The 10,690-nt window shown below is 55.7% G+C and overlaps 1 protein-coding gene across 3 annotated transcripts in view; it reads left to right on the top strand.

Annotated features, from left to right (window-relative positions):
* The window catches only part of LOC113212862 (uncharacterized), a gene marked incomplete at its 5' end in the record, with an annotated part of 12,523 nt that extends 6,880 nt beyond the window's left edge, over nucleotides 1-5,643 (top strand). For 2 of the 3 annotated variants that reach the window (XM_052263851.1, XM_052263845.1), the window contains 5 exon segments: nucleotides 2,305-2,378; nucleotides 2,551-2,824; nucleotides 3,363-3,479; nucleotides 3,664-3,783; nucleotides 4,661-5,643. In XM_052263851.1, the coding sequence (XP_052119811.1) occupies nucleotides 2,305-2,378; nucleotides 2,551-2,824; nucleotides 3,363-3,479; nucleotides 3,664-3,783; nucleotides 4,661-4,899 (824 nt within the window). 3 annotated transcript variants of the gene reach the window in all.
* Between the last annotated feature and the right edge of the window lie 5,047 nt (nucleotides 5,644-10,690).

The following is a 10,690-nucleotide window of genomic DNA, read 5'->3' as shown; positions in this document are numbered from 1 at the left end:
GGGGAGGGGGAGGGTGGGGGAACTATTCCTGCGGCCCAGCGGGCGTGAGCCGCCACCAGGTATCCACCGGCCAGTCGCACGAAAAAGCGAGCTTGCGTCGCGTCGCATTGGGACGCATCCCCCGGCAGGCAGTGGCACCCGCAGGCAGGTAAGGAGGCCAGGACAGAGTCGTGCGCGATTGTCGGGGTGGTCGGAAGGGCGGTCCGGTATCGCTCCACCGGAAGGGGGAAGTGCTGGTGGCGTCTCCTACTCGCTTGGGCCCGGGCCGGGGCCACGTGCCTTCGACCGGTTCCGACCGCAGAGATCGACGGGGAGCCACCATCGGCGGCCATCGGTCGTGCTGAACGGAACCTTGCGGTCTCATATCGTCTTCCGATCAGCGCCCTCAGACCTAGCCGCGGCGGCCCCCCCGGCAGGTCGGTTTACCGCAATACCTCGCGTTTATTTTTCTAAATTTAGGAGAGGGGTAGGGGGAGGGGTGGTGGTGTAGCGTTTCGCGAAAGAGACGTAAAAACAAACAACGTGCTTTGCGAGCCGACCGCGGCCGCCGGCCGGGGGCCGAACGGGGGGTGCTCGCCGCGTGCCTCAGTGCGACCCAAGCGTAGGCAGGTGAGGGTGAGGGAGAGCGAGAGCGAGCGAGCGAGAGAGAGAGAGAGAGAGAGAGAGAGAGAGAGAGAGAGAGAGAGAGATGGGGCGTATGGAGCGAGTGACAGACAGGTGCCGACAGCTTGTGCCCCCACGACGGGAGTATGGCGTGCGCCGTGCGCTACGACCTGGCGCGACCGGGAGAGAGAAGTGAGTGCTCCGAATTATTCTTGGTCCACCACGTGATGCGGTGTCGGCCGGCGTCGGGCCGCGAGGTGGTCGCGCGTCACGGAGGCGGAGGCCGAGTGCGCTGGCTGCTCCTCCGCCCTCGCCCCCTTGTGATGACAGACCTGTCGCCACTACTTAAACTGGTTAAAGACGCCGGCTGGTCGTGTAGCATCCACCCCTCCCCCTCGCCCCCCGCTGCCCGCGCTCCCAGGGAGCCTCGACTCGACGCGTGACGTTAGCAGCAGGAGCGGACGCCGGGGGGTTAGGCAGGCCCGCGAGGCCCCGGCGTGCGGCGGGATTGCCTACCCGGAGTTCGCAGGCGCCCAGGGGTCGGGTAGGCAGTCCCGTGCGACCCTGGCGCTAGGCGGCATTGCCTACCAGCGACTTGCAGGCGCGCGCTCGCGGGCCGGGACCGGCCAGGTAGACCCGCAACCCGCAACGGTGTTGGTCTGCGGAGGGATTGCCTACAGGAAGTTGGCAGGCGCCGGCCGGTGGCGATGTCGCCTACCTGGGAATCGCAGGCGCCGGCATGCGGGTGGGGGCGGGCTCGGGGGGCTCAGGTGTCGCCGTGAGGGCTCTCGCTTGAAATACAACGACTTCGCTCTCAGCCTCTCGGCCGCCCCGGTCCGGCCCCGACCCGCAGCGCGGCCGCTCGGCCCCGTGGACCTCTCATGTGCGTTCCGCCCGTCTGAAATCTTGGCGATCGCCGGTCTTTGTCTAAATAAAAAACAGCGAACCCGTAGATTTCGCACACCGACACACACAAACACAGCGCCGCTACACAACTACACCCTTGTCCGTGGGGTGCCAACTTCGCCCCGGCCTCGGCCGACCCCGCGCCGCCCCGCCCGGCCAGCAGCAAGGCTCTACGCTGGCCACAACAAGGCCCTGTGCTCTAAGCCGTCGGGGCGTGGCGTGGCGTGGCCGGCCAAGGCCAGGAAGAGGCCGGCGGCGAATAGAGAGAATCAGTTCTCACCAGCCCCGCCGGCCTGTCGGTCCAAGGACGTCCCACGCACCGCTGCCCAGCCCCCGCGGCAACGGCGTGCGGTATTACTTTGTGCCGAGACCCAATAACTTTGAGAACGGCCGCGCGGACAAGTGCAGCCGGGCGGTCGCGCGACGGGGCCGTTGTTCGGGGCGCATTATATTTAGAGGCCGCGACACTAAAGGCGAGAGAGGGCCTTGAGACGGGCGGGGTGGTGGCGGGGCCCGGCCGCGCGATGTGGCATTCGATGCGCTCAGATAGCCGCTTCCACCTGTGCAGACCGCACGCGTGCCAACGAACATAACCGCGCGGAAATATAGCTGGGGGTGGGGGGTGGGAGCGAATGGCGGGGGGTTGGTAGAGGTAGGGGTAGGCAAGGGGTCGGGTGCATAACATCGACGGGGTGTTGTTTTGTTCTTCCTCAGAGCGCGGCGCTTCTACTCTCGGCTGAGCCACGACGACGCAGGATATCTAATCCACCCCCTCTCTTGTTCTCGGCCCGGCAGGTCTGAAGAAGGTGACTTGGCCACCACCACCAGAGGACATAGCAGACGGCGAGCAGGAGCCCGTATACGCACAGGTAAGCAAAGGTTCAAGGTGGTGCCGGTGACGTAGAGGGAGTACTTTACTTACAAATCAGTGTTCACTCAATAAAAAAATAAGAAAAAAAAAACATCAAAAAAGATAATCAGAAAAAAAAAACATCTGAAAAAAAAAAATCAGAGAACATAATGTTTTCCTTCTCTCTCCAGGAGGCCCCCGCCGTCAACGGCTTTGTTAGTCCCGTCCCCCAGTACGCCCAGCAGGTGAGCCGGCCAGGGCGCTCGCCCCTACAGCAGCAGCCCCCGCAGCAGCCCCAGCAGCTGCCGCAGACGCCCCCCGCCCACAGGAGGTCCGGGTCCAGAGACAGGCGCTCACCCGCCTGGACGCCCCCGCCCACGTTCATCACCCTTCGCCAGTCGCCCCCCATCCACCAGGAGCCCGCCCCGGTCGTCGTGTCCCAGCCAGCCACCGCCATCATGCAAGGTGAGTGGGTTGGTCGAGTGTGGTGTTGCCCGGTGCAGAGCCCAGCGAGAGAGGCGAGACGTGTCGGAAACATAAGTGTTTGGACGCCTTCCAAAAACTTGTTTCAAACTCATGTTTTGGTTTTTTGGACCAGGTTGGTGGTTTAAATATTTTAAGTTTACTGTGTCCGCTTTCTTGCCACAGTTCACAAGATTTTGTCACTCTCTCGCTTGGCTAGCCGCGCGCAGCGTCGTGCTATAACCCATCCTGTGTGTGTATATATAAAAATACATAGCTGTTTAGTCAGAAAAAAACTAATGACGTTTGTGTAAAGGTGGCAACGGATCGCGACCGCGTTAAACGTATTTTCTTACTTTTATCTATCCATCTTCCACGTTTTTTTGGGTTTTTTGTTTTTCTTTCCTCTTCTCTCTTTAAACATTTTGCTCTGGTGTATGTTTCCACCCCTCATCCCACCCGCTCCACTGTTTTACCCACCCCGCCACACACCTCACAAGTTAAACGGCCTTCTTCGGGCTCATTTGAATGTCTCACGCAGCGCCTGTACAGAACGGCAACGGCACCCTTAGCCGGACCAACTCGACACCAAGCTCTGCCGCGTGCTCGCCCATCCAAGGGGTCCCAGGACCAGGAGGCGTTTCTCCCAAGCCCACCCGTACGTTTCCGCCCCAGGTGGTATTTTGCGCATACAAAAAAAGAGCGACATATCAAAACAAAATTACAATTTTGGCTTTTTCATGAGTTACATCAAGCTGCTGAATCATTTTAGTCATCCTGTGCTGCCTTGCGCGGCGAGCCGTATGGCGGAGTACTACACAAGCGTTTTGTGTCATGCGCAGGCGTCACCGCCAAGAACCGTGGGGACCTCAAGTGGCCGCCAGAAGTCGTCGAAATCATTCCCGAGACGATCGCTTTTGAGATCCCGGTAGCGAGAATGGAGGAACCTATAGTGAGACAGAGTAGGTCAAGGAAGCAGCCGCAGAAAGCGAAAGAGGAGAGAGAGAAACAGCACGACGCTTGGCGAGCCTGCAAGCCTTGCTGCCTGGCCTGGGGGCTGGGGCTTGGGCTGGGTGGGGCCCACCTAACGAACCCCACGGGCGTCAGGTTGCAGAGGTCCGCGTAGTCGGTGCGCCTGTCTGCCCTGCTCCCGGGACCCTCCTAAAACCCACTGCATCCTCCTGCTGCACAATAACTGCAACTGTTTTTGGCTGCGCACCAGTGGCGCGCTCGGAGTAAAACCGTCAGCGCGTGCGGGCGTGCCAACGGTGCGTGGGCACCGGCGGGCACTAGGAGGCGTCCTCTGGCACCGCCCTTGCCTGCCGCGCCCCGCCAGAAGGGCTAGCTTAAGCTTGGTTGTGGCAGTATTCGGAGGGCCCGGCTTGGTACGGCGTTGGTCGAGGTCCTGGTTTATTCCCTTTAACCGCTGTCCAGGAAAGCCTAGTAAGCTACACGCCTACGCGATGAAAGGTTTTTTCGGCTTCGCTTTCAAGATTTTAAGCACGGAATGGTGAGGGGGGCCGCTTCCTGCAGACAGGAATACCACTTTTTGATCTCAACCTGATACCGCAGTAGTTTTTGATACTCATTTATTTTTATTTTGATGAAGTAGGTGTTTGGTACTCTGTTCTAAAGAACACAACCACCCCTCCTCCACCTCCTCTCAGGATGAAGCATGGTGTTCCCGAGTTCGTTGCCACCTTCACTCAACACGGAATGGCGTCTCTCTGACTTGGTCTTCTTGCTTTCCCCTGCATGTCGCTCTGTTCAGTTTAACCCCGCCGCGTGCACGAGCGAGCTCGGCCCCCTCCTATAACCGTGTCTCTTGCCATGTTGCAGGCGGAGTGCGCGCGCGCGGCGACGCCAAGTGGCCGCCACAGGAGTACAAGTCCCGCGCGGACGAGGAGAACGCCCAGAGGCTGGCCCTCGCCAAGGGCCCCGTCTGCCGGCCCCGCCTGCCCAAGAGGGACTACACGAGCTTCTTCGACCAGAACCGCGTCAACGCCATGTACCCCGGCTACCGAGCGCCGCCCGGCACCCAACACTACGTCGACGAGACGGGCGTGTCCGAGTTCTGAGACTGAGCATCCCCGAGGCCTCCGGCTCCCCCGGCCCCCACCCCCGCGGCTGCCCCCAGAGGGCCCAGCGCGCCGCCCCCGCAGCGCCCCAGCCCGGCCGCGGCGCCCCCCCGGGACCACGGCTGCGCCAACCGACCACGCGACCTCTGTGCCGGGTCGTCCTTACAGTTTAGGCCGCCGAGCTCGCGGTTGGCAGCACCGTAGACAAAAGTGCGCCCGGAAAACGCCACGACAACGAACCGTCGGACACATGTTCCCTCATCTTGATTCAGCCAAACTACCCCGGAGTGCACTTACCTGTCGCACTGCCCTGGGTGGCACTAGAGGGGCCGGCTCGCCGCAGACACTGACACAAACACAGACACACACACAAACACACACACACACGCTTCGTGGAGAGTAAAGGCTTGGCGGGCTTTGTTTTGGTCGCATTGCTCTCTTTGTGATATCGGCGGGAACAATCCCGTTCACTGAAAAGCGATGCCCCGCCGATAAAAGAATGTCCAATAGAGTAATTTTAAGGTTTTTGTTTTATAAATGTTTCAATTGTGCATATTGATCGTCCTATTTTATTACGACCAGTTTAGTCTTCAAACCCTGTCTCATACGCGCTTTGTAGAGGATCGATTAAGCAAGGACTCCGTTTTGCGGACGCCTTTTATATAATTGCTGTGATTGCTCAAATTACTAATTACCATTATTTCTATTTTGTCATGAATAAATAAAATTATATCAAAGAATCTATGTTTTATGACACATTGGTTCCTCTAACACCCTGCCTTTGATGCTACTTTACACCAACTGGCAAAAGTGCACACAAATAAAACTATGGAAACGTAAATTGAGGTTCAAAACTTGGAACGTGCACACACATGGTTTCCTCGCAAACAAGGCGAAGGGTATTATCTCTTCTTCCTTTTTCGGGTGCGAGCGAAACAGAGGGGATGACTGCGTGACGGGTTCACTTCATTAAAATTATAAGGTAACAAAGGCAACAAACGGGCAAAACTTTTAACGAGGGGTCTAAGACTCTTTCTGTACTAAGGGAATTTCAAACTCACTAGACTAGACCTTCTCAATACGATTCTTGTTGAGCACCGAAAACTAATCCCTAATCATAATCTGTCCGTCGGTGAGCTCAGGGCTGGTCTCAAACATTAAAGTGATGCAGGGAAGACCTGCGATGGGCATTCCCCCCAACTCTGATTCGAAGCCGGCGTCTCCGCGGCGCTACCCCTCACGCTCTGGTGGCCTGCAACGCGTGGGGTATAGCCAACGCCGCCAGATGGCGCACGAGACTCGCAGAAACCGCACCCGGATGAACTCTGACACCGCCGCCAACCCGAGGGGTACACGACGGTCATTCACGGATCAAAAAACATGACAACTGAAAAATGCAATTATTCAGTTCATATTCATTAATATTGACTTGCATTAATATACGAGCGAAGTTTCATTGTATTCACGAGTATCCCTTTTTACAAACGAGTATTCATAGTTTGAAAACAGTGGTTGTTGACCTCTCGCACCAGGGTAACGTTACTACGGTAGATGGCAGAGCCAAGCATTTGGCTCAGACATCTTTGAAGTGCGTCGGCGCGAGGCAGGCAGGTGCCCTGCCCGGCAGGTGCCCTGCCCGGCAGGTGCCAACTTCAAGTAGGAGGGATACTCCGGGCCGATCACTGCCCCCGAGTAAACGGCGAATCGAGATACACCCAGAAAAATAGTTTCTTGATTCAAGTGCAAGCTGACACAAGATGAAATTCACCATTGAAACAAGTCAATTTTGTATTTGAAATAAGATTTTTCTCTTATTCGAAAGAAAATTTAAGCATGTTTCAAGAGTAAATTTGATCTTGTGCCATCCTGCACTTGGAACAAGGAAAAATTTACTTGAGACAAGAAACGATTTTTCTGGGTGTATAATTCTTCAACTTACCGGTAAAACAAAGGCGCTAAGTCGTGCCTTTCCTGGGGCACTAAACACATTTTCAGTTTATTGCCTTTCAAAGGCAAACAGGGCACTAAACAGACCAAAGGATGCTGAAAATTAGTGCCTCTGGCAGATTTAGTGAGTGCCTTTTGTAAAGGCACTAAACGCTTAGTGCCTTTTAAAGGAATGAATAAGCACTTTTGTTTTTCCAGTGCTCCAGTAGCACGTATCACTTTTTACGCGCCTTTCTGAATTTAACGCACAGAAAGGTACCACATTATTTTCAGCACACTAACTACGGTATAGTGCGCATAATGTGCGCATAAGTACCTTTTGTGCACTAAACGCATAAGGAGCTACTGGTGAACGATCTGGACCTGCGGTCTGTGTGTCGATTGTCGCACGCTTAACGTTCTGTAGTACACAGAAGTCAGCCATAGAGGCAGGTGCTGACGTTCTACTCTCTCTATTCTTTATATCAGATTGCCTAGCTGGGGTACCATTAAGGTGCTAAAGTCACAGGCGGTTGTCCAGCCAACGTGCACCAGACCAGGCTGCAGCGGCCATGGCGCCTTACGAGAAGAGAGAGGAGGCAAACCGGCGTCCGATTTGGTACACCCGGTACACTCCCAAACTGTATGTGTTATTTGCTTGTACATTTTTTAAAAAAATCAGACTTTTAACTCTGGGATGTTTCTATGAAGAGCCGCACTATAGGAAACCAAAGCCCGTAAAGTAGTGACGATAAAACAAAGGAAAAGAGGAAATCGTGATTACCTCGACGATTCTTCATTAACCAAGACAGGTCTTGGTTCAGACGCCAGCAGCAAGGCCGGGGGCTGGGGCAGGCGGGCAGGCGAACTTCCTGCACCCTCCCGAGGGATATGATTAAAGCAATATGGGAGAGTGCGGGCCGTGCGGGCTGGACACTGTTCCAGGCGGAGGGAAAAGGGGGGGGGGCGCTGCTGGCGGGGACCACCGCCGACCACGGCGGCAGCGGGGCGGCAGCGGGGCGCGGCAAGGGGGAGGAGCGCTGGGGAGATTTGCATAGCCTATTAGTAGCTAAGTTCGGGCTTGTGTCGTTAGGGAGGCGCGGGGTGGGCCGGGCGGTGGGCCCCGGGTGGTGGGCCCCGGTGGTGGGCCGGGGTGGTGGTGGGCCCGGTGCGGTGGGGGCCACTGCCACACGGCCGGCCTCACAGGGACGCCGCCGCCGCCGCCTCCTCCTACAATCACTTGCCGATGACCTCCGTGGAGATTACACCTCCCAGCTGAGAGGAAGGAGGGGCACAGGGGCCGGGCCGGCAGATCTGAACAAGGGAGATTCATCGGGAGGGACTCGACTCGCTGCTCGAAGGGAGTTTTAACGACCCTCGCGCCGCCCAGAGCCGCCATTCTGCTGCGGGAAGTCACTGATGAGTGATGAATCCCCACCACCACCACCACCACCTCTCTCCCTCGTATTTTTCCCTTGTATTTTTTGAGCGAAAGGGGTTTGCTCCACTTTGCGGAAAGCCCATTTTCCAGCGAAGGGAAAGTAAATCACACTCGGCTGCCTTGCGGCTGGGGCGTGGCGGGGCGTGGCGGGGCGTGGCGGGGATGGTTATCCAGCGGGAGGCCCGGACCTCTCCAACACACACCTGCATCGTAATTTATCGCCGGTCCCCGAGGGTGACTGTGGCGTGGCGGGGTAGGGCGTGGCAGGGCGGGGCGGGGCGCGCATGCGGCTGCTTGTAATTATGCCGGGATTCCGCGGGTAATTTCTCGGGCAGCTGGATGGCGTCCCCACCGGGCTCCGCCGGGCCGCTGCTGCCGGGTCGGGTCGGGCCCCAGCGCGCTCTCCCCGGCTCTCCCTCACCTCCGTCTCACTTCCCCCGCCGCCGCCGAGCTTTCATATTCCAGCATGACTCCGTTATCTCCGCCAGCCACGTGCTCTCCAGGAACGGGCCAGGACAGCGGTCCAGCTCTACCTCACCTTCATCTCATTTCCCCACCGTGTTTTCGCAATAAATGCAGCATCAAAATAACAATGTATTTAGTTGAATCAAAAGGTCTCTCCGTAAAAAATTAATAATTAATGCCAGAGGACCTGCAGTGCATATTAAACATTCCTAGAAATTTACCAAATACTGATCCCCACACTACACTGTCGCCATGTAGAGCTCGCCAAGAAAGTACTGTTGTAGGCAAGCGAAGGGCAACTGACCGCCAAAGTGCAAACTCTGCAGAATGCCGGCGCGGCTGGACGCGAGGCCTCGGCCGGGCGGACAGTCGCGACGCAGCCTCCAGCCAGAGCGGATCTAAGGATTAACTAATGCTTCGGTAATGTGACCATTGAGGTATGCACCCACTTAGGCACCCTTTAGCAATGTACAGCAGATCAGTATTTAGGGGTAGGGCAAGGGTATTTGGCATAAACCCAATAAATAATACTAAAGTAATAACTAACTATGGTGTAACTAGTAACTTATCAGACACACCCTAGAACCCTCAAAGAACCAATCATTTCAATACTAAAACAGTACATCCCTCCGCTTTTCACTTGGCAAATTACGGAAGCCCAGCGCCTGCGAATCTCGGGGTAGGCCATCCCGCAGTGCACGCATGCACAGCATTCAAGATGTTGCCTACCCATCAGGCGCCATGGATGAGAGCTTGCACACTGATAAACTTAGTGTTCAACTGCTCAACACCTCTAAGTGTGCAACTGCAAGTTGAATACTTGCAAGTGTGCAACTCGGTACGTGTGCACTTGCCAGTGTGCAACTCCTCGGTTGAACACTTCCTACACAGTAAGCGTCTAATCTAAGGAAGTAGTGTTCAACCGAGGAGTTGCACCCTTGCAAGTCAACTTGCTGTTGCACACTTACAAGTGTTGAGCAGTTGAACACTTAGTTTATCAGTCGCATTGGCTAAGCTTGGCAGGTTGATAACGGCAAGTGATGGGCGTACTTTCTGGATGATAACACTTTATTTGGTATTTAGTATAGGTCGGTGGAAAACATTTCCACGACTTTTTTTTCCTTTCGGTGATTTCAATGAGGAAGTGTATTTTTGCCATTTTTAGCGCGAGAGTGTTAGATGTGCTGGCGCCGCCGGGGAAAGAAAACAAAGGGAGGGCGGGGCTAGGCCTCGAGTGGGCCGGATGTGTTGGGCCCTACTAGGCACCCTATTTCACAAAACGAGAAAATGCCACCCTGCCGCCTGCTTGGCTGCGGGGAGCTAGGGAGAAGAGAAAAGGGGGGGGGGAGAGAAAGAGAGAGGAAAATATGAATTGAGGCTGGTTGGCCCTGGGCCGCAGACCCACCCCGCCGCACGCCGCCCACTGCTCGGGTTTGTATCTGCCGCGTAGGGGATGTTGCCCCCCCCCCCCCAACTCACCGCGACTTCACACTCACGCTTCTGTTATTATCCTCGTACACCCCTTTATCTCTCACAGGAAACAGACTAAAAAAGTGGGAAAAAATACAATCAAAGAGATGCGCCTGTGGTTACCAGTAATCATGTTTACAGACATCAGCAATAGGGTGGAATGCAAATAATGTGGGGTTCTAAAACGATAAAGATAGTCATTGGAGTCCATTGGGACCCCAGACTATTTGAAATTTCGCATCCTAAAAGTCACGTGGTTTCTTTCAAAGAGCTTTTTCGAATTATCGTCCGATTTTACTCTCAAAAGGTATAATTTGCAGGAAAATATGTTCGAGATTATAGAAACTCTCAGGCAAACTCATGAAGCCGTCGTACGCATACGTACTCAACAAACAGGAAATGTGGCGGCTTCGCCCTCGTTGGCCAGAGAGAGTTAAAAAGAAAGAGAGAATAGCACCTCCCTCTCTCCCACTCTCACACCTTTCCTTT

The sequence above is a fragment of the Frankliniella occidentalis genome, unplaced genomic scaffold, assembly GCF_000697945.3.
Source record: "Frankliniella occidentalis isolate FOCC.00 unplaced genomic scaffold, Focc_3.1 Scaffold2, whole genome shotgun sequence".
In the NCBI taxonomy this organism is placed as follows: Eukaryota; Metazoa; Arthropoda; class Insecta; order Thysanoptera; family Thripidae; genus Frankliniella; species Frankliniella occidentalis.
The sequence above is the reverse complement of the archived record's forward strand: the minus strand, read 5'-3'. Positions and strand labels throughout refer to the sequence as shown.